The following is a 22753-nucleotide window of genomic DNA, read 5'->3' as shown; positions in this document are numbered from 1 at the left end:
TGACCCTGTTAAAAAAAGGACCTCCTGAGAAATAAGACACAATTTATAAGACAAAATTTATTATACCTGTATTAGTTAGGTTTTCTTTTTGGTAATCATGGTTCACTTTGTATTTTTTAGACAGTATACATTTATGAAACCGGCTTCTTAAAACTGTAGAACTGTATATCGCACGGCATAATGGGAAGCGGGAACGTCGTCAACATGTTACAACGGGACTTTTATTTAATAAATAAAAAAACAAGCACATGCAGTAAAGCCGTTGTAATAATCAACAATAACTCCATTTTGAAACATAAATGGAACCTGCTGCATTTTATTCGAGAGGATTGTTCAATTTAACTAAAGCATGTCGCAACGTTTATTACCAGAGATTGACCACCAGGAAGCAGTGTTTATACATTTACAAATCTGTCCAGGCTATACGGAAGTCTACAAAGCCCATTATTTAAGCATTAAAAAAATGTAACAAATGAATGTTCGAAATACTCAGGATGTAATTGCTGGACACCAGAATCCATTTAATTGTGACGTCCACAAACAACTTATTTATCTGTTGGATAAATGATGCCGTGTAAAATTGTGGCAATTTCATCCGCGAGGATTGGCTATACACCAATCAATATACACCCTACCTAACGTCATCTGGTAAAGCCAGAAATTCTAGTGTTCTTGCAGTTTCTTAACTGACTTTTCATTCAAGAGCAACTTTTTCATTCAAAAGTGTGACAGTTCAGTGCAGTCTGTAGTGGTGGAGAGGAAATCTGTTTCCCTGAAAATCAGAAAATCTTGCAGAACGTTTATGAATTATGGGTAATTTATGGGCTAGGTTGTTTCTTGTGTTGAATGTACATTTGAGAACACAGTTGGAACACTGAATCATAACATGTTGATATCAGTGTGAGGCTTAAAGTAAGCCTTAAACACTGTTTAAGAGTGCACACTCCAGTCACATTCGAACCTACCGAGTCTTTGCTTTAAACGTCCTCATTCTGTTTGAAAGGTAAGCTCTTGCAGTAAGGATTCCCTGCTGTCTGGAGGGTGCGCATCTTCTTCAGCAGCAGAATGTGCTCGCAGAACTCCCGCACCGCACCATGGCCTGCTGCACTCTGGCACTGGTACTTTGCTGCATTGAGCGTCACCACAGAGTTGTCCAGGGGCACAGCGCTCAGTCCAGCCAGGTTCAAGCAATCCACATCTGTTACATCGTTACCTGTAGTGCAGCAGAGAATCACTGAGGGATCCGGCTTGTTCATTCTAGTGTGCATGCCGATGTCCGATTTGCAAATTATTTTTGCTTTATGATTTGGAGAAATGAGAGAATTCCATTTTGTTTGGCATTGGATCAGAATCTTGGCTATTTTTAGATCAAAATGGTTTGGTTTTCAATGTTTTTTGTCATCATGCTAAAAAAATGTCAGTAAACACTGGACTGTGAAACCTCAGTGAATATTGTGCTCAGTAATGAAAAGCAGGTGGCGAATATTTATGCATTTTTTTTAGCTGAATGAGTTTCTGGCACAAAACAACTTTTCCTGATTAGCTGCAGCTATATTTCTAACCATTCTAACAAAATATTTTAACAAAAAAAAAAATCTAATCACTGTATGAGATCTACAAACCACAAAATAATCATTATTTAGAAGGGTAACTAAAGGCAAAAGTATACAGAAATCACTTACCAATATAGGCCACCTCTTTCCATTCTAGCTTCTTCTCCTTCATCAGTTTCTCAACCTCCACCTGCTTCGGCTCATTCAGAGACATCAGAACACAGCCCGTTTTCTGGGACAGCTTGTCTGTGAGTCTCCCCAGTGTGGGGTTCTCACTGGAAGTCAGCAGGATCACCTGATAAGACAGAGTGGAAGAAACAAACATGCAAAACGATAGCAAGTGTTACATTTGAAATGCTGATTTCAAAAAGTTCTGTGAGGCTCCATTATGTCATAGGTTGCTATAAAACATCAAACAGTTTTATACAGAAAGAAGTAATGCTACAAGAAGCTGTAACTGTAGGCGTCAGGTACTCTGATTATAGAAATGTGGATTATACTTTGAAATCCAAATGGATCTGTGTAAAATATTTTCTCTCTATTTTTTTAAATGCGATGGAGGAAGATCCTTTATACAATGACAGCGAATATGGCACCATGGTACAAATGTAATGATGCGTACAAAAGTGTAACGTTTGGCGCGTCAAGTTCCCAGATCAATCGTTACACTGTTTCATACACGAAGTATATCTCAGAGCAAAACTTCTTTCAAAGGATGTAACAATGACCTACAGGTGGCAGTTTATTTATAATACTTTATGGCTATTTTCTAAGAGCTTGTTAACCGTTTCTTATTTAATAGACTACAAAACTAAACAATGTAATAGATGAGCAACAGCAAAGGTCGTTTTTAAAATTGCATGTGTAAAAAAATCAAATGATCAACTGTAGACGTCTTTTATGCATGTTTTTGCTATGCTGTGTGATGTATATTTAGTTATAAAATTAGACTGCCTGTGTCAATGACCTGATTTAGAACTTTAGCTAGCTAGCAAACTAAAAATGAAAAGTCAATAAAACAAATACGAATTGTGGAAGCCACAGATTTGCATCTAGTAACTATTATCTGTGTTTAAGTATTATTGAATATAATTATTTATTATTATCATTATTTTTCTAAGACTCATCCTTGTAACAAGGAGAGCAGCTGGGATCAGGAACAGAAAGACAGGCAGCTGTTATTTCCTCCTGCAATGTTTATCCTACATCCGTTTTGTACTCTTCAGATAGACGTTTCAGTAACGTCCCCAAAGAAACCACAACTCATGTCTCTTCCAGAATAAAATAATTTGATTATATATAAAGGTTTAGACATTCATACCAATGACACCATAGCATATAAACACTGCAAAACTACTATAACCGTAACTGATGAAAACACGCTTCTTACTTTCAGACAATTTATATCAGCCTCCTGGGAGACTGTCAAAAATTGCCAGTGCCGACTATATCTCAAGTCATCACGGCAGGGTATTGGGTAAAGTTTTCAGTTAGCAATAATCGCACCTCAGATAAACCTCATAAGATAGGATACTGCCACTGCGCAAGAATAACCTAAAACCACATGAGGTCGAGCATCCGAGTAACAGGGTCCCTATGCACATTGACGGTTCTTTGATTTGCCTTAACAAAAACTCCAGAACTACTAGACATGCAGGCTGAAATTAGAGTTTCATATAAAATAATCAACAATGATCAACACTTCTTGATCAATGTTTTGTGTAAAAACACGAATACTTCGAATGTTACAAAAAGTGAAAGAACGAACACAATGCATGATGGGTAGTGGACAACAGAGTAAGGGTAAGGGGATGATGGTAGAGGTGGGGGGTTAAATTAGTGTGAACCTTTTGTCAATCACCATAAGGGGTGTGGATTGCACCAAAGCGGGTGGGGAGAAATTACATTGTTGAAGGCCCAACATGAACACCCTGTAAACATACATGCTCTTTTGCGACTGAAAAAGTGAATTCACAACCTACAGTTCCAATATACAGCAGTACAGAATCACCCAGCATTTTTACCAATGCCTTCGTCAAGACCGTTTTGATTCAAATTTACAGACCCTATGTAAATATAAAACACACAGTCTTGATTTTAAAAAGTCTCCACTGCCCTACCCTAAACACACAAAGAAAGCTGTGGTTTAATTAACCTGATCACAGATCAGCTTAGCATGACCTCTATTAATACCTACCTCTGTTCCTTCTCTCTGCAGCATGGTGATACCATCCAGATCTCTGCTGTTAACGGACACCCTCTCGTCTCCACTTGCAGACAGAGAGATCTGCCTATCTGTCAAACAGCCCAACACATTACACAGGAGAAGCCGCACCAACTCCGGCTTGTCCTTACCGAAGTAACCAAACCTGCATGGAGGCAAATGTGCACGCACACACACACACAAACATACACACACACCCCTGGATGCTGATCTTAAGGGTTGTGGCCATTCTTGCCTGAACACCAAGAGAGCAAAAGACGAGAAAGAGTGAACTGTGGAGATGGTTCTGTGCTCTTCTTCTGGTTTACCCTGCTGGTTTACCTGAGCACCCTCTGTTCTGCAACAGGCCAATCTATGTCAATGTCAATATCAATGCTGTACTTTGCGGGCATCTCAAAATAGGCCATCTTCCCTCCCTACAAAAGGCAAACATCACATATCACCACACTGCATGCCCTTTTCAATATCTTAAATACAGCCCATAAAAGATTATATAAATAAACCACTAACAACTTCTGGGACAACTAATTTTCTTTAATAAGAAGGAGGCTCAGGTCATCAACAGTAGACACTGGTGAGTGGGCAGAAACGTCTGACTGGCATTACGTTGTGGCTTGCAAACAGATTTTTGTTCTGAGTTTTTTCTTAATGGTTATGTTGCTAGACCTTTGATAAAAGTGAGTATCTGAACAATTGTTATAAATGTTTGTCCCTGCCTGATTGGTTTGAATCTTGTCAGTGTCCCTGTGTTATCCTAAGGTGTGTGGCCTAACTGCTCAGACAGAAACAAATTCTGAGATTAGATTAATTTGCTGCCTGCATCTTGAACACCATGGACCTCAGCTTACCTGCAGGACTCCTTCATCTATAAGTTTTTTGGTGGCGATGTAAAAGGATCCATTTTCACAGAGCTCCCCAGCCCAGTCCTGGTGATGGGGCCTCTTGGCTGGGTTCAGGTTCAGGGCCTTAGTGTCGGTGCCCTCTTGAGTAAAAAGAAGAGACAGGAAACACTTCAATTAAACAGCTGTGCAGTAGGCTTGAGAAGAGCTGGAACAATCTTCAACCAAGAGGTCTTTCGGTTCAAGAACACTGATCACAGAACTTGATTTGCTTTCCATTTAAGACTCATAAATGCACAATACATTTCAGAAACATAGCCTAGAGACCTTGCCAAAGAAAGTAAACTACTTAGTTCCATCACAATGTGACTGAATTCCACTTATACCTCAAACACATCCATCTATGTAGGCTTATCGGTGCATCTTTCACACACCTCCTTTGGTGACCTCTTGCCAACGGAAGTGGTGTCTGCGATCGACAGAGAACACAGAGTCGTAGCCTTGTTTGGTCACCATCTCCACTGCCTGTATAAGGTGGTGTGGGTGGAGGCATGGAGAGGTGGCCTGAATATTACAGATGATGTCCACCTCTAAGGGAGTGGTGCGAAGTGTAAAAAGGGAAATACAAACTATGATTAGACAAAGTCAAATAATAGTCATTGAATTATAACAAATAATTAGTATGTGATATAACATAGAACATGTTACATACTGTATGACTATGTATGTAAAAAAAAAAAAAAAAAACCTGAATTGGATGCAAATGTTGGTATGAATAAATATGAGAAGGATAGGAAAGTGTCTAATAAAAAGCTCAGTTAAGCAGACTCTGCTGCAGCTGTTTATATGAATAAGTGTTCATTTAAACAGCAAAATGAATTGGGGTTGATTAAGTATGCAGCTGATACATACAAAACGCATGGCACAATGAGCCAGATTTGAAGTCCATTCACTTTTAAACACCAAACTAATGGCTCCGAGCTTCTGATCTGATCAACAGCAGAGAACAACATAACTTGCCTGGGTTCATTCGGCAAAACTCTTGGAATAGTTTCCAGGGAGCTTGTTGTATCTTTGGACACTTCTGCACTCCTCCTGTGTACTTGAGCCCCCCATTTCTTTGCCACCCGCTCAATCTCATCGTGGTCAGTGGATACCCACAGACTGTGGAAATGTCCCGGGAAACATCACGTCAAGACAGGAACAACTGGTTTGGTGGCGGTCATCCGTACATTCATACTGCCACGAGTTGCAATTTGCAAATTACTATATTTAACGAATTACCTGTCAAACACATCAGAGTCTATAGCTGCCCGTATAACCCATCCGATCAGTGGAACACCCGCCAACAATTTTATGTTCTGCAGAGGAATTCCATTGCTGCCGCCACGAGCGAGAATCACCCCAGCTACGTGTCTCTTCTTAGTAATATCTAGTTTGGCTCGTTTTGACTGATTATTTCTGTCTTCATCAGCGCTAGCTACAATTTTCCTCTTCATTATAGCCATTCCCTTCAACGGCTACGTGTACAGATTTTCCGGCGCATTACTGATGATGTCAGCGGGTACACGCAGGCGGTAGTAGGGTTTATTGAGAAGTACACCTTGATGCTAGTGGAGTTCCTAGACGGGTTCCAAATGAATTCAAGTCCAGGGATCAAATTGCAGCGGGATTTGAATCAGCATTATATACATCAGCGCTATATAAATACATTTGATTTGATTTAACCAATCAGCTTTTGCGCCATCTTTTAGTGTTTTTCATTTAAGTGGAAATCACAACGTGACAATAACTTGGTTTCTGTTTATTGTAATTGTTAATTGTTCTGTTAATTGTCTGTTAACTTGTAAAGATGGGTTGCCTTATGGGTTTCCATGCAAATGTGCTTCTGGAGAACTGAGCTGCATTGCATCAAGACAGATTAGAGGTGGGAAAAGGACACATCTGTTGGCTGTACTGTGTTGTCCTTTCTCTAGACTGAGAGATTCATCATTTTGTTCCAATAGCACCATTCCTGACTGAGGGCTCTGGTTTAATAGTCACCGAGCGAGAGAGAGCAGCTTTGTGGAACAGTGGGTGAGTAGGCCTGGCTGTGCATGAGCAATGACAGCTCAGCAGCATGCTGAACCAGAAGGGCAAGAGTTTATTGGGTTCAGCCTCTCACACAGGGTGAGGACTGTGTGGTATTGCAAATCAACAAGTTTACAGGGAGCTAAGCGAGGATGATGCAGGCTTCCATACTACCAGTATCGCTCCACTGTTCTGGCTTGCTCAACATACATTACCTGGATATCTATTTTTCTTTTAAAATAGGTTCTTTTTTTTTTAAACAGGTTCAATAATCAAGGCAAAAAGCCAAAAGAGGGATTTCTTAAATCAATTGTTTAACCTACATTTCTTTATTTCTGTTGTGCACAGAAGTCTGAAAAACATATTTAAATACAAATTTGTGTTTTCATTATTTTACAGAAATGTGTTCAGCGATGCTTTATAAACTTGCTCCTTGGTCTATATTCATCTTTTTTACTTTTTAGTTATTAACTCCAACCAATCTTTAGTCCAATATTTTCCTCAAAATTCCTCTTTAAGTATGAATAAAATACTACAGGTCTGATCATTGCTGTAAGTTAAGAAGGAGCACATTGATCAAGCTGCATTCCTGAACAGCACTCAGTTGCCATCGTGATTATTTACAGTATAACAGCGTTGCCAAGAGAATAAAGTTACTCCAGTCAGCGAGCGTTTCAGTTTACATTTTGAGTCCCCATGCAACCCATGCATGTTCACCCAATAAGCAAAAGGTTTTTAGATCAATAAAACAAGAGTTAATTCTCCCAATTATTAGCCCAGTGCATAGTAACTACATATACCATAAAACTGGAAAAATCGAAAACATTTCAAATATGCACATGCAAGCATCCTTTACAATATTTATATAGAATCTTGATGCCTCCGTGAACTTGATAGCCCTGTCATGATAAAACCAGTCCTTTTGTTGAATCAGAAATGCACTTCACTAAATAGAAATCAACTTTTTGCCTGGACCAAGAGAACTGCAAACTGAATTCTGTTCTGAGACTTCAGATTTGATGACCAAGGTTGCCCTCTGGTGTCTACTAGAATTCATCACCAAAGGTAAACAATCATACCAGTTTTACAGAGACAGAGTGATGTTTTGAAAACTCCTCATTGTCATGCCAGGCCCAATCAATGTCAAAAGTACAGAAATGATCTTATCTGAATTTAAAAATGACCATTTTATTTTTAAAGCATATGTAATAAGAATGACCCATGTTCAATGTATAGAAACTAGGGGTGGGACTTTAACGCGTTAATTTCAATTAATTAATTACAGGGAAAATAACTAAATAAAAAAATAACGCATTTTAATCACACTTTTGCACTGTGGAACGTTTCTCAGTGCACGGGTTCCAGGCATACAGATGATATTGAGGCACAATGTGATGAGCATGATGGAGATGACGGAAGAGGCTACGCTGGTGGATGGGAAATTTAAATACAAGAAACTTCCAGATGGAAGTACAAACAAAAAATTTGTTATTTGCACTTTATGCAGGAAGGAGTTTGCTCATCACAGAAGCACTTCCACCCTGTCAAAGTCCACGTCAGACAAATTGACCAATTCACTGGCGAGATGGATTGCTGTGGACTGTAGACCACTCTCTGTGGTCGAAGATAAAGGGTTACAAGAGACGCTGCAAATTGCGTCAGCTGATGCAAGTTACGAACTGCCGTCCAGAAAGAGAATGTCCTGCCCTGCCCTGGCCCGAAAATATCTGGCCAGTCCTGCCATGTCTGTTCCTTGTGAGAGACTTTTCTCACTTTGTGCTGCTAATGCTAGCAGCACAAAGGCCAACGGCGCTAGTGCTAACAGCGCCAATGCTAACGGCGCTAGTGCAAATGGCACTATCGGCGCAGCCAATGGCACTATCGGCGCAGCCAATGGCACTATCGGCGCAGCCAATGGCACATGCGCGGGGCCCACCATAGAACAGCGCCCTCTCATCATCACGGAGAGTGACGTGAGGAGAGTGTTTAAAAGGGTGAATACCAGGAAGGCGATGGGACCAGACGGTATCTGCGGGAGGGTCCTCAAAGCCTGCGCAGATCAGCTAGCCCCGGTATTCACCGACATCTTCAATCTCTCCCTGACGCTCGGTATTGTCCCGTCCAGCTTCAAGCGGTCCACCATCGTCCCCGTCCCGAAGAAACCTCGACCCTCCGACCTCAGTCGTGATGAAGTGCTTTGAAAAGCTAGTCAGAGACTTCATCACATCTTCACTGCCAGCCTCCACGGACCCACTGCAGTTTGCATACCGCCACAACCGCTCCACTGACGATGCGATTGCACATCTGCTCCACACTACACTGACTCACCTGGACGAAGGGAGGGGAAATTATGTTAAAATGCTATTTGTCGACTACAGTTCAGCATTTAACACTATCATCCCCTCCCTACTCACTACTAAGTTGGGGGATCTAGGACTGCATGCGACTGGATCTCCAACTTCCTAACAGACAGACCACAATCAGTACGGGTGGGCAACTGCGCCTCATCCACCCTCACCCTCAGCACTGGAGCTCCTCAGGGTTGTGTCCTAAGCCCCCTGCTCTACTCACTGTACACCTACGACTGCACAGCCACTTCCAGCTCTAACATCATTGTCAAGTTTGCTGATGACACCGTTGTCGTGGGTCTGATCTCGGACAACGACGAGAGGGCCTACCTGGAGGAGATTAAACACCTGGAAAACTGGTGCCAGGAAAATAATCTCCTCCTAAACGTCAGTAAGACAAAGGAGCTGATTGTGGATTGCAGCAAGAAGCAGGAGCGGCACTACCAACCTGTGAGGATCAGTGGAACCACGGTGGAGAGAGTAGATAGTTTCAGGTACCTTGGTGTTCACATCTCGCAGGACCTGTCCTGGTCCCGCCATACCAGCTCCCTGGCAAAGAAGGCTCGTCAGCGTCTTTACCACCTCAGACGCCTAAGGGACTTCAGACTGCCCTCCAAGGTACTGCGGAACTTCTACACCTGCACTATCGAGAGCATCCTCACGGGGAACATCACAGTCTGGTTTGGAAATAGCACCAAGCAGGACAGACAAGCACTTCAAAGGGTAGTGCGTTCAGCAGAGCGCATCACTCACTCAGAACTTCCTGACCTGCAGACCACCTACTACAAGCGGTGCCAAATCAAGGCCAGGAAAATTGTGAAGGACCCCACCCATCCCAACAATAGACTCTTCTCTCTGTTGAGGTCAGGGAGGCGCTTCCGCTCCCTGAAGGCCAAGACAGAGAGGCTGAAGAGGAGCTTCTTCCCACAGGCCATTCGGGCCCTGAATCAGGGAAACTGATAAACTGTGGGGACCACCACCACGTAACATGACTGTATATCTGTACATATGTATATATAGATTTAGATTTATACTCAATTAACCTGTTACAACAACTGTAGATATGGTACTATACAATGGATCTGTACATTCTGTAGATTGTGTACATATATACTCAACCATATACATTGTACATTGTGTATATAATCATAATATACATATATATTGTACATACATTATTAATATATTTTGTAAATACATAGAATATATATTTTTATCTGTATATATAGTTTTTTCTCTATGCACCCCTGGTTCTCTTCCTCAGTTTGGACAGAGCACGCTCCACCATTTCACTGCGTGTTGTACTGTGTATGAATATGTATGTGACAAATAAACCGAACTTGAACTTGAATACCTACCTCTGTTCCTTCTCTCTGCAGCATGGTGATACCATCCAGATCTCTGCTGTTAACGGACACCCTCTCGTCTCCACTTGCAGACAGAGATCTGCCCATCTGTCAAACAGCCCAACACATTACACAGGAGAAGCCGCACCAACTCCGGCTTGTCCTTACCGAAGTAACCAAACCTGCATGGAGGCAAATGTGCACGCACACACACACACACCCCTGGATGCTGATCTTAAGGCTAGTGGCCATTCTTGCCCGAACACTAAGAGAGCAAAAGACGTGAAGGAGTGAGCTGTGGAGATGGTTCTGTGCTGTTCTGCTGGTTTACCTGAGCACCCTCTGTTCTGCAACAGGCCAATCTATGGGAATGTTAATATCAATGCTGTACTCTGCAGGCATCTCAAAATAGGCCATCTTCCCTCCCTACAAAAGGCAAACAGATCACACTTCATGCCCTTTTCAATATTTTAAATAAAGCTCATAAAAGATTATATAATAACCACTAACAACTTCTGGGACAACTAATATTCTGCAATAAGAAGGAGGCTCAGGTCATCATCAATAGACAGTGGTGAGTGGGCAGAAACTTCTGACTGGCATTAGACCTGTGATAAAGGTGAGTATCTGAACAATTGTTATAAATGTTTGTAACAATTAAATTAATATTAAATTAATATTAAATTCTGAGATTAGATTAATTTGCTGCCTGCATCTTGAACACTGTGGACCTCAGCTCACCTGCAGGACTCCTTCATCTATAAGTTTTTTGGTGGCGATGTAAAAGGATCCGTTTTCACAGAGCTCCCCAGCCCAGTCCTGGTCACGGGGCCTCTTGGCTGGGTTCAGGTTCAGGGCCTTAGTGTCGGTGCCCTCGTGAGTAAAAAGAAGAGACAGGAAACACTTCAATTAAACAGCTGTGCAGTAGGCTTGAGAAGAGCTGGAACAATCTTCAACCAAGAGGTATTTCGGTTCAAGAACACTGATCACAGAACTTGATTTGCTTTCCATTTAAGACTCATAAATGCACAATACATTTCAGAAACGTAGCCTAGAGACCTTGCCAAAGAAAGTAAACTACTTAGTTCCATCCCAATGTGACTGAATTCCACTTATACCTAAAACAATAAATAAACCTGAAGGAACACCATTCATCATGCTACTTTATTATGGCTTCCATACATCCATCTATGTAGGCTTATCGGTGCATTTTTCACACACCTTCTCTGGTGACCTCTTGCCAACGGAAGTGGTGTCGGCGGACGACAGAGAACACAGAGTTGTAGCCTTGTTTGGTCACCATCTCCACTGCCTGTATAAGGTGGTGTGGGTGGAGGCATGGAGAGGTGGCCTGAATATTACAGATGATGTCCACCTCTAAGGGAGTGGTGCGAAGTGTAAAAAGGGAAATACAAACTATGATTAGACATTATTTATAACAATTAGTATCTGATATAGAACATCTTACATAGTGTATGACTATGTAGCAAAAAAAAAACAAAAAAAAAAACCTGAATTGGATGCAAATGTTGGTATGAATAAATATGAGAAGGATAGAAAAGTGTCTAATAAAAAGCTCAGTTAATCACTTTGCTGCAGTTGTTTATATGAATAAGTGTTAATTTAAACAGCAAAATGAACAGGGGTTGATTAAGTATGCAGCTGACACATACAAAATGTATGGCACAATGAGCCAGATATAAAGTCCATTCACTTTTAAACACCAAACTAATGGCTCCGAGTTTCTGATCTGATCAACAGCGGACCACAGCAGAGAACAACATAACTTGCCTGGGTTCATTCGGCAAAACTCTTGAATAGTTTCCAGGGAGCTGGTTGTATCTTTGGACACTTCTGCACTCCTCCTGTGTACTTGAACCCATTTCTTTGCAACCCGCTCAATCTCATCGTGGTCAGTGGATACCCACAGACTGTGGAAATGTACCAGTAAACCTCACGCCAAGACAGGAACAACTGGTTTGGTGGTGGTCATCCGTACATTCATACTGCCACGAGTTGCAATTAGCAAATTACTATATTTAACGAATTACCTGTCAAACACATCAGAGTCTATAGCTGCCCGTATAACCCATCCGATCAGTGGAACACCCGCCAGCAATTTTATGTTCTTCAGAGGAATTCCTTTGCTGCCGCCACGAGCGAGAATCACCCCAGCTACGTGTCTCTCCTTAACAGTATCTAGTTTGGTTCGTTTTAACTGATTATTTTTGTCTTCATCATCGCTAGCTACAATGTACCTCTTACTTCTAGACATTTCCGTCAAAGGTTACGTGTATAGATTATGTTCTGGGTCATCGCTGATGATGTCAGCGAGTACACGTAGGCGGTAGTAGGGTTTATTGAAAAACCGTTGGATGATACGATCCCAAGAGCCTCCATCAAGACGTTTCCCAACCAGACTCCGAACTTTCGCACTGATTCCTACAACGCGGGGATCATCAGTGGGAACATGGACTAGTACAAGTCTGCGGCATACGAAGGGCGATGAGAGAGGCGAAGAAGGCGCAACCTTCCGATTACAAGTACCTTAACCACTGAGCTATTAGATATATAATCATGTATTATTTTATCACTTATCTACTAATGGTAAACAATGCATAAACTATCAACTATAGACTAACCTCTTCTAACTTTCACAATAATATCAGCCTCCTAAGAGACCGTCAAAAAATGGTCAGCGCCGACTATATTTCAAGTCGTCACGGCGGGGTATTGGGTAAAGTTTTCAACTAGCAATAAACCTTTTTGGTAATCATGCTTTACTTTTTATTTTTTAGAAAGTATACATTTATGAAACCGGCTTCTTAAAACTGTAGAAATGTATATCGCACGGCATGATGGGAAGCGGGAACGACATATAACTGGATGATGTATACCTAATTTACAGATGTAAATGGTATTGTTAATTGTTAATGAAGGTAGTCTGGGTCCTGGATATTGTTTGTGAGGTTTTTGTGATGGAGTGTTTGTATTGAATTGAATTGAATTTTCTTAATAAAGTCAATTTAAAAATGGAACGTCATCAACATGTTACAACTGAGCTTTTACTTAAGAAATAAAAAAAGAAACACATGCAATAAAGACGTTGTAATAATCAGCAATAACTCCATTTTGAAATATAAATGGAACCTGCTGCATTTTATTCTAGAGGATTGTTCAATTTAACTAAAGCATGTAACAACGTTTATTACCAGAGATTGACCACCAGGAAGCAGTGTTTATACATTCACAAATCCCATTATTTTTAAGAGTTTTAAGAATTTCACCTAGTTATACCCAAATCACCACTTACAGTGTGGTGATTCCTGGTGTTTATTGGGTATGTGGACATAATGGATTGTATGTGACGCTGAGAGCCAAATGGACAGATTTATGTGCCCGAGTTATGCTAATGGTGCCATGTTCTATAATTCCAGTACCGGATTCAGCATTAACGGAAACTCTTCATTATGCTCAACAAATACATCATCACATTAAAAAACATGCTGTAGTACCAGGAAGTTTCGATGACAAAGTACACCTTGATGCTATTGGAGTTCCTAGGCGGGGTCCAAATGAATTCAAGGCCAGGGATCAAATTGCAGCGGGATTTGAATCAGCACTTTTCTGGTGGGTTACGATAAATAAAAATGTAGATTGGATAAATTACATATATTATAACCAGCAGCGTTTTATCAGTTATACTCATGATGCATTATCGGCTGTGCCTGAACAATTACAAGCTACTTCATTAATGACCTGGCAGAATCGGGTGGCATTGGATATGTTATTAGCAGAAAAGGGGGTGTTTGTGTTCTGTTTGGAGAATCCCGCTGCACATTTATTCCTAATAATAGCTCCCAACGGCTCCATAACGACAGCTTTATCCAAATTGGAGGCGCTTAGACACGAATTAGCTGAGAATTCGGGTGTTGATAATATCGTTACTGAATGTTTCGATTCAATGTTTGGCCGATGAAAACAACTCATTATGTCAGCACTGACTAGCGTGGTAGTGGGAATTGCTTCGTTAGCGTTATTCGGATGCTTTGTTATTCCTTGTGCTAGACGTTTGATCGTAAGGGCGGCTGATAAATCTGGTTCATCCCAAATGTATACTGGTTATCCACGGTTAACCATCTCTGCCTCATTACCATGGGAAATTACAGCTGTATGTGAGACACAAACTGACACATCTGGATGGTGCTAACTGGGGTTAGGCAACAAATTTTAGCGGGTGACATTACAGCTTTAGTTTATCGTCGTACATATGCTGCTTCTTAGTCTCCCCTACCAAATAATGGTCCATTTGAGATATCTGATGATAAAGGGTGGTTGGCGAAATCATCTCGTCTGGAGGCTGAGGCTTGTTAGGTTCCCAGACTTCATCACCAGGGGTGATCTGTTTTATAAATAGTTGGCAATTCAGCAGATGGGTAATTTATTTTAAGAAGTTTTGTAATATAAACTTTAATATCCCAACCTGCTGCGTCACTTATATAGCATCAGCTCCTGGTGCGCAGGAGATGACTGATAATGTGTGATGATGGTCCCTAGGTAGGCTGGACAGCCAATGACAGGTAAGATCCTGGCCTGAGTACAGGACAACCTAAGGTGGGCACAGTCGCGGGACTTACCACATCCACATTCCATTAATTCTTGGTAATTTGTTGAAGGGGGGAAATGAGGGAGGATGAGGGACATCATATGATTATTTTATAATAATTTTTATAACCACATTATATTCTACATTATGCATGATCATCTAATACCCCACCAGTACATTTGTCATTTTGTATTGTTTTCTTTACTGACTTGGATTTCAGTATTTAATCAGTATTAACCAATAAATATAGTATACATTAGTTGTAACTGCATACAACAAGAGAAATATCCTGACTTCATAGATGGTCAGGAATGTATTAAGCTTGCATACAGTAGTTCACATCAATATGTTAGTTACTCACAGTATTAGTAATATTATGAAGTGTAATAACTTTGTAGAAGTAACAACTCAACTATCCTGCCCCATGTCCGATGATTAGATATGGTTTCTGCTGGCAGAGATGGCCACCTTGTATACAACGTATAGGTAAGAAGGAATGAACGGTTGGGGACAGTCAATTAACCCACACTATTAACTATATAAGCAAACTATTAAAACACTATATCATTAAAAAGTATATCATAGATAGATTGCAAACAAAAAGGCTGGCTATAATGGGTTCATGACAAAAGTCATGAAAGGGGGGAATGAGGTAATAAAATGATATTGTAAGCAGAAAAAATAGGGATGGTCCAGAATAAACTGGTTTCATACAGGAAAGGCCTCTGTAGGCTTCAGCGTAAATGCTTAGGAGGCTTCTTTGACAGGCCTCTAGGGGCCTCAGCCAAAGGGAGAGCCTTGGTTCAAGGACGGGACATCCCGGCCAAGCACCGGAAGAACCTATATGGGCAACCGGTGATATAGAATATGATCGCCTTTTAAAAAGTAGAAGTAGTTCAGGATGAATCTAATGGTACAAAGAACGGGTTGGTGTAAGTATTGAATATCAATTTGCATACATTGAATAATGTATGGTTTGGAGAACAAAAGTGGAACCTGGCCAAGTTTTACGAAAAAATAAAAATGGTTATGAAGAAAATGTATAAAAGGTGTGCCCACACTATTTAGTGTGTATTGAATAAACAGTCTTGAATTTAAGAAGATCTAGGAATGACAAAGCCCCCCCTTTGAGTCTTGGTTCCTCTCAAGGTTTCTTCCTCATGCTTTATGGAGTTTTTCCTTGCCACTGTCACCCTTGGCTTGCCCAGTGGGGGCTTGGACATTTCTAAAGCTGCTCTGTTACAACATCTGTTTAAAAAAAAAAGCGCTATATAAATAAATTTGATTTGATTTAACCAATCAGATTTTGCGCCATCTTTTAGTGTTCTTCATTTAAGTGGAAATCACAATATGACAATAACTTGGTTTCTGTTTATTGTAATTGTTAATTGTTCTGTTAATTGTCTGTTAACTTGTAAAGATGGGTTGCCTTATGGGTTTCCATGCAAATGTGCTTCTGGAGAACTGAGCTGCATTGCATCAAGACAGATTATAGGTGGGAAAAGGACACATCTGTTGGCTGTACTGTGTTGTCCTTTCTCTAGACTGAGAGATTCACCATTTTGTTCCAATAGCACCATTCCTGACTGAGGGCTCTGGTTTAATAGAGTCACCGAGAGAGAGAGAGAGCAGCTTTGTGGAACAGTGGGTGAGTAGGCCTGGCTGTGCATGAGCAATGACAGCTCAGCAGCATGCTGAACCAGAAGGGCAAGAGTTTATTGGGTTCACCCTCTCACACAGGGTGAGGACTGTGTGGTATTGCAAATCAACAAGCTTACAGGGAGCTACCAGAGGATGATGCAGGCTTCCATACTACCAGTATCGCTCCGATGTTGTTCTGGGTTGCTCAACATACATTATCTGGATATCTATTTTTCTTTTGAAACAGGTTCAATAAATCAAGGCAAAAAGCCAAAAGAGGGATTTCTTAAATCAATTGTTTAACATACATTTCTTTATTTCTGTTGTTCACAGAAGTCTGAAAAACATATGTAAATGCAAATTTGTGTTGTTTCATTATTTTACAGAAATGTGTTCAGCGATGCTTTATAAACTTGCTCCTTGGTCTATATTCATCTTTTTTACTTTTTAGTTACTAACTCCAACCAATCTTTAGTCCAATATTTTCCTCAAAATTCCTCTTTAAGTATGAATAAAATACTACAGGTCTGATCATTGCTGTAAGTTAAGAAGGAGCACATTGATCAAGCTGCATTCCTGAACACCACTCAGTTGCCATCGTGATTATTTACAGTATAACAGCGTTGCCAAGAGAATAAACTTACTCCAGTCAGCGAGCGTTTCAGTTTACATTTTGAGTCCCCATGCAACCCATGCATGTTCACCCAATAAGCAAAAGGTTTTTAGATCAATAAAACAAGACAGTTCATTCTCCCAATTATTAGCCCAGTGCATAGTAACTACATATACCATAAAACTGGAAAAATCTAAAACATTTCAAATATGCACATGCAAGCATCCTTTACAATATTTATATAGAATCTTGATGCCTCCATGAATTTGATAGCCCCATGATAAAACCGCCACCACCGCTGCCACCACCGCCGCCACCAACGCCGCCACCGCCGCCACCAACGCCGCCACCGCCGCCACCGCCACTGCTGCCACCACCATTGCCGTCGGGAAAACTTCTCCGCGGCAGTGAGCCGTGACCATCTCTGGTTTGGCCAGGGCAGGTACCGGCCATGGGCCCTGCAGGGGAAGGAACACTGAGGATTCCCTGCTGGCTGGAGGCTGTGCAGAATGTGCTCGCAGAACTCCCGCACCGCACCATGGCCCGCGGTACTCTGGCACTGGTACTTTGCTGCAATGAGCGCCATCGCAGAGGTGTCCAGGGGCACAGCGCTCAGTCCAGCCAGGCTCAAGCAGTCCACATCTGTTGCATCATTACCTATAGTAGTGCACAAGAGAAACACTGAGGGATCCGACTTGTTCGTCGCAGTGTGCATGCCGATGTCCGATTTGAAAATTATTTTGCTTTATGATTTGGAGAAATGAGAGAATTCCATTTTGTTTGGCATTGTAGGCACTGGATCAGAATCTTGGATATTTTTAGATCAAAATGGTTTGGTTTTCAATGTTTTTTTGTCATCATGCTAAAAAAATGTCAGTAAACACTGGACTGTGAAACCTCAGTGAATATTGTGCTCAGTAATGAAAAGCAGGTGGTGAATATTTATGCATATTTTTTTAGCTGAATGAGTTTCTGGCACAAAACAACTTTTCCTGATTAGCTGTAGCTATATTTCTAACCATTCTAACAAAAATATTTTAACAAAAAAAAAAAAAAAAAATCTGATCACTGTATGAGATCTACAAACCAAAAAATAATCATTATTTAGATGGGTAACTAAAGGCAAAAGTACACAGAAATCACTTACCAATATAGGCCACCTCTTTCCATTCTAGCCTCTTCTCCTTTATCAGTTTCTCAACCTCCACCTGCTTCGGCTCATTCAGAGACATCACAACACAGCCCGTTTGCTGGGACAACTTGTCTGTGAGAGTCTTCAGTGTGGGGTTCTCACTGGAAGTCAGAAGGATCACCTGATAGGACAGAGTGGAAGAAAACATGCAAAATTATAGCAGGTGTTACATTTGAAATGCTGATTTCAAAAAGTTCTGTGAGGTTCCATTATGTCATAGGTTGCTATAAAACATCAAACAGTTTTATACAGAAAGAAGTAATGCTACAAGAAGCTGTAACTGTAGGCGTCAGGTACTCTGATTCTAGAAATGTGGATTACACTTTGAAATCCAAATGGATCTGTGTAAAATATCTATATTTTTTTTTAAATGCGATGCAGAAAGATCCTTTATACAATGACAGCGAAAATGGCACCATGGTACAAATGTAATGATGCATACACAAGCGTAACATTTGGCACGTCAAGTTCCCAGATCAATCGTTACACTGTTTCATACACGAAGTATAACTCAGAGCAAAACTTCTTTCAAAGGATGTAACAATGACCCACAGGTGGTAGTTTATTTATAATACTTTATGGCTATTTTCTAAGAGCTTGTTAAGCATGTCTTATTTAATAGACTACAAAACTAAACGATGTGACAGATGAGCAAAGGTTGTTTTTAAAATCGCACGTGTACAAAAATCAAATGATTAACTGTAGACAGCTTTTATACAGGCTTTTGCTGTGTTATGTGATGTATATTTAGGCATATTCCTGCCAAACTCCATTTAGAATAGTTATAAAATTAGACTGCCTACATCAACGACCTGATCTAGAACTTTAGCTAGTTAGCGAACTAAAAAAGGAAAATCAATAAAACAAATACAAATTGTAGAAACCATAGTTTTGCATCTAGTAACTATTATCTGTGTTTTATTATTATTATTGAATATAATGATCATCATCATCATCATCATCATCACCACCATCATTTTAAAATTATTTTCCCAAGACTCGTCCTTGTAACAAGGAGAGCACCTGGGATTAGGAACAGAAATATAGGCAGCTGTTGTTATTTCCTACGGCAATGTTTATCCTACATCTGTCTTGTACTTTTCAGGTAGACGTTTCAGTAACACCCCCAATGAAACAATAACTCATGTCTCCTCCAGAATAAAAGAATTTGATTAAACCTTTATATACAGGCAGTCATACCAATGACACAATACCATATAAACATTGCAAAACTACTCTAACCAATGAAAACGCATTTCTTATTTTCAGACAATAACATCAACCTCCTGGAAGACCACCAAAAATGGCCAGTGCCAACTATATCTCAAGTTGCAACAGCAGGGTATTGGGTAAAGTTTTCAACTAGCAATAATCACGCCTCAGATAAACCTCATAGGCTACGATACTGCCGCTGCGCAAAGATAACCTACCACCCTATGAGTTCGAGCATCTGAGTAACAGGGTCCCTCGATTTGCCTTAACAAAAACTCCAGAACTACTAGACATGCAGGCTGAAATTAGAGTTTCATATAAAATAATCAACAATGATCAACACTTCTTGATCAATGTTTTGTGTAAAAACATGAATACTTCGAATGTTACAAAAAGTGAAAGAACGAACACAATGCATGATGGGTAGTGGACAACAGAGTAAGGGTAAGGGGATGATGGTAGAGGTGGGGGGTTAAATTAGTGTGAACCTTTTGTCAATCACCATAAGGGGTGTGGATTGCACCAAAACGGGTGGGGAGAAATTACATTGTTGAAGGCCCAACATGAACACCCTGTAAACATACATGCTCTTTTGCGACTGAAAAAGTGAATTCACAACCTACAGTTCCAATATACAGCAGTACAGAATCACCCAGCATTTTTACCAATGCCTTCGTCAAGAGCGTTTTGATTCAAATTTACAGACCCTATGTAAATATAAAACACAGTCTTGATTTAAAAAAGTCTCAACTGCCCTACCCTAAACACACAAAGAAAGCTGTGGTTTAATTAACCTGATCACAGATCAGCTTAGCATGACCTCTATTAATACCTACCTCTGTTCCTTCTCTCTGCAGCATGGTGATACCATCCAGATCTCTGCTGTTAACGGACACCCTCTCGTCTCCACTTGCAGACAGAGAGATCTGCCAATCTGTCAAACAGCCCAACACATTACACAGGAGAAGCCGCACCAACTCCGGCTTGTCCTTACCGAAGTAACCAAACCTGCATGGAGGCAAATGTGCAAGCGCGCACACACACACACACACACACACACACACACACACACACACACACCCCTGGATGCTGATCTTAAGGCTAGTGGCCATTCTTGCCCGAACACTAAGAGAGCAAAAGACGTGAAGGAGTGAGCTGTGGAGATGGTTCTGTGCTGTTCTGCTGGTTTACCTGAGCACCCGCTGTTCTGCAACAGGCCAATCTATGTCAATGTCAATATCAATGCTGTACTCTGCCGGCATCTCAAAATAGGCCATCTTCCCTCCCTACAAAAGGCAAACAGATCACACTTCATGCCCTTTTCAATATTTTAAATAAAGCTCATACAAGATTATATAATAAACCACTAACAACTTCTGGGACAACTAATATTCTGCAATAAGAAGGAGGCTCAGGTCATCATCAGTAGACAGTGGTGAGTGGGCAGAAACTTCTGACTAGCATTAGACCTGTGATAAAGGTGAGTATCTGAACAATTGTTATAAATGTTTGTAACAATTAAATTAATATTAAATTAATATTAAATTCTGAGATTAAATTAATTTGCTGCCTGCATCTTGAACACTGTGGACCTCAGCTCACCTGCAGGACTCCTTCATCTATAAGTTTTTTGGTGGCGATGTAAAAGGATCCATTTTCACAGAGCTCCCCAGCCCAGTCCTGGTGATGGGGCCTCTTGGCTGGGTTCAGGTTCAGGGCCTTAGTGTCGGTGCCCTCTTGAGTAAAAAGAAGAGACAGGAAACACTTCAATTAAACAGTTGTGCAGTAGGCTTGAGAAGAGCTGGAACAATCTTCAACCAAGAGGTCTTTCGGTTCAAGAACACTGATCACAGAACTTGATTTACTTTCCATTTAAGACTCATAAATGCACAATACATTTCAGAAACATAAGAGACCTTGCCAAAGAAAATAAACTACTTAGTTCCATCCCAATGTGACTGAATTCCACTTATACCTCAAACACTAAATAAACCTGAAGGAACACCATTCATCATGCTACTTCATTATGGCTTCCATACATCCATCTATATAGGCTTATCAGTGCATTTTTCACACACCTTCTCTGGTGACCTCTTGCCAACGGAAGTGGTGTCGGCGTACGACAGAGAACACAGAGTCGTAGCCTTGTTTGGTCACCATCTCCACTGCCTGTATAAGGTGGTGTGGGTGGAGGCATGGAGAGGTGGCCTGAATATTACAGATGATGTCCACCTCTAAGGGAGTGGTGCGAAGTGTAAAAAGGGAAATACAAACTATGATTAGACAAAGTCAAATAATAGTCATTGAATTATAACAAATAATTAGTATCTGATATAACATAGAACATGTTACATAGTGTATGACTATGTATGTGACAAAAGCTAATAAAGAGCTCAGTTAAGCAGACTCTGCTGCAGTTGTTTATATGAATAAGTGTTAATTTAAACAGCAAAATGAACAGGGGTTGATTAAGTATGCAGCTGATACATACAAAACGCATGGCACAATGAGCCAGATTTGAAGTCCATTCACTTTTAAACACCAAACTAATGGCTCCGAGCTTCTGATCTGATCAACAGCAGAGAACAACAGAACTTGCCTGGGTTCATTCGGCAAAACTCTTGAATAGTTTCCAGGGAGCTTGTTGTATCTTTGGACACTTCTGCACTCCTCCTGTGTACTTGAGCCCCCCATTTCTTTGCCACCCGCTCAATCTCATCGTGGTCAGTGGATACCCACAGACTGTGGAAATGTCCCGGGAAACATCACGTCAAGACAGGAACAACTGGTTTGGTGGCGGTCATCCGTACATTCATACTGCCACGAGTTGCAATTTGCAAATTACTATATTTAACGAATTACCTGTCAAACACATCAGAGTCTATAGCTGCCCGTATAACCCATCCGATCAGTGGAATACCCGCCAGCAATTTTATGTTCTTCAGAGGAATTCCCTTGCTGCCGCCACGAGCGAGAATCACCGCAGCTACGTGTCTCTTCTTAGTAATATCTAGTTTGGCTCGTTTTGACTGATTATTTCTGTCTTCATCAGCGCTATCTACAATTTTCCTCTTCATTATAGCCACTCCCTTCAACTGCCAACTGTAGA

The 22753-nt window shown here is 40.8% G+C and overlaps 3 protein-coding genes, 2 non-coding genes and 1 pseudogene across 6 annotated transcripts; 1 reads left to right on the top strand and 5 right to left on the bottom strand.

Annotated features, from left to right (window-relative positions):
• Nucleotides 1-37: 37 nt before the first annotated feature.
• LOC113569165 (N-acylneuraminate cytidylyltransferase-like) lies at nucleotides 38-6301 on the bottom strand (annotated as a pseudogene). Its single transcript, XR_014123247.1, has 8 exons — nucleotides 5901-6301; nucleotides 5637-5780; nucleotides 5051-5206; nucleotides 4626-4759; nucleotides 4099-4193; nucleotides 3751-3922; nucleotides 1683-1848; nucleotides 38-1213 (listed from the first exon to the last, which is right to left on the bottom strand). The product of XR_014123247.1 is annotated as an N-acylneuraminate cytidylyltransferase-like (transcript).
• LOC118241004 (U4 spliceosomal RNA) lies at nucleotides 2964-3104 on the bottom strand. Its single transcript, XR_004775777.1, has one exon. It is a non-coding gene; the product is annotated as a U4 spliceosomal RNA (small nuclear RNA).
• A 1794-nt stretch (nucleotides 6302-8095) lies between the features above and the next one.
• On the top strand, nucleotides 8096-10499 carry LOC145657352 (uncharacterized). The gene is made up of 3 exons (XM_081711711.1): nucleotides 8096-8441; nucleotides 9108-10000; nucleotides 10414-10499. Exons 1-2 carry the CDS (start codon nucleotides 8096-8098, stop codon nucleotides 9992-9994), a joined length of 1233 nt encoding a protein of 410 aa, XP_081567837.1. The 3' UTR covers nucleotides 9995-10000; nucleotides 10414-10499.
• Nucleotides 10393-12904, bottom strand: LOC113569273 (N-acylneuraminate cytidylyltransferase-like). Its single transcript, XM_035523769.2, has 5 exons — nucleotides 12432-12904; nucleotides 12172-12311; nucleotides 11602-11757; nucleotides 11122-11253; nucleotides 10393-10488 (listed from the first exon to the last, which is right to left on the bottom strand). The coding sequence occupies exons 1-4, from the start codon at nucleotides 12653-12655 to the stop codon at nucleotides 11240-11242; spliced, it is 534 nt and encodes a 177-aa protein (XP_035379662.2). The 5' UTR covers nucleotides 12656-12904; the 3' UTR covers nucleotides 10393-10488; nucleotides 11122-11239.
• A 4018-nt stretch (nucleotides 12905-16922) lies between these two features.
• Nucleotides 16923-22753, bottom strand: LOC145657508 (N-acylneuraminate cytidylyltransferase-like). Its single transcript, XM_081712691.1, has 8 exons — nucleotides 22507-22753; nucleotides 22244-22386; nucleotides 21723-21878; nucleotides 21247-21380; nucleotides 20836-20930; nucleotides 20481-20652; nucleotides 18388-18553; nucleotides 16923-17897 (listed from the first exon to the last, which is right to left on the bottom strand). The coding sequence occupies exons 1-8, from the start codon at nucleotides 22719-22721 to the stop codon at nucleotides 17434-17436; spliced, it is 1545 nt and encodes a 514-aa protein (XP_081568817.1). The 5' UTR covers nucleotides 22722-22753; the 3' UTR covers nucleotides 16923-17433.
• Nucleotides 19715-19855, bottom strand: LOC118241001 (U4 spliceosomal RNA). The gene has a single exon (XR_004775774.1). It is a non-coding gene; the product is annotated as a U4 spliceosomal RNA (small nuclear RNA).

This window comes from Electrophorus electricus, chromosome 4 (genome assembly GCF_041902795.1).
Source record: "Electrophorus electricus isolate QZ-2024a chromosome 4, ASM4190279v1, whole genome shotgun sequence".
In the NCBI taxonomy this organism is placed as follows: Eukaryota; Metazoa; Chordata; class Actinopteri; order Gymnotiformes; family Gymnotidae; genus Electrophorus; species Electrophorus electricus.
This window is presented reverse-complemented; position numbering and strand designations above follow the sequence as displayed.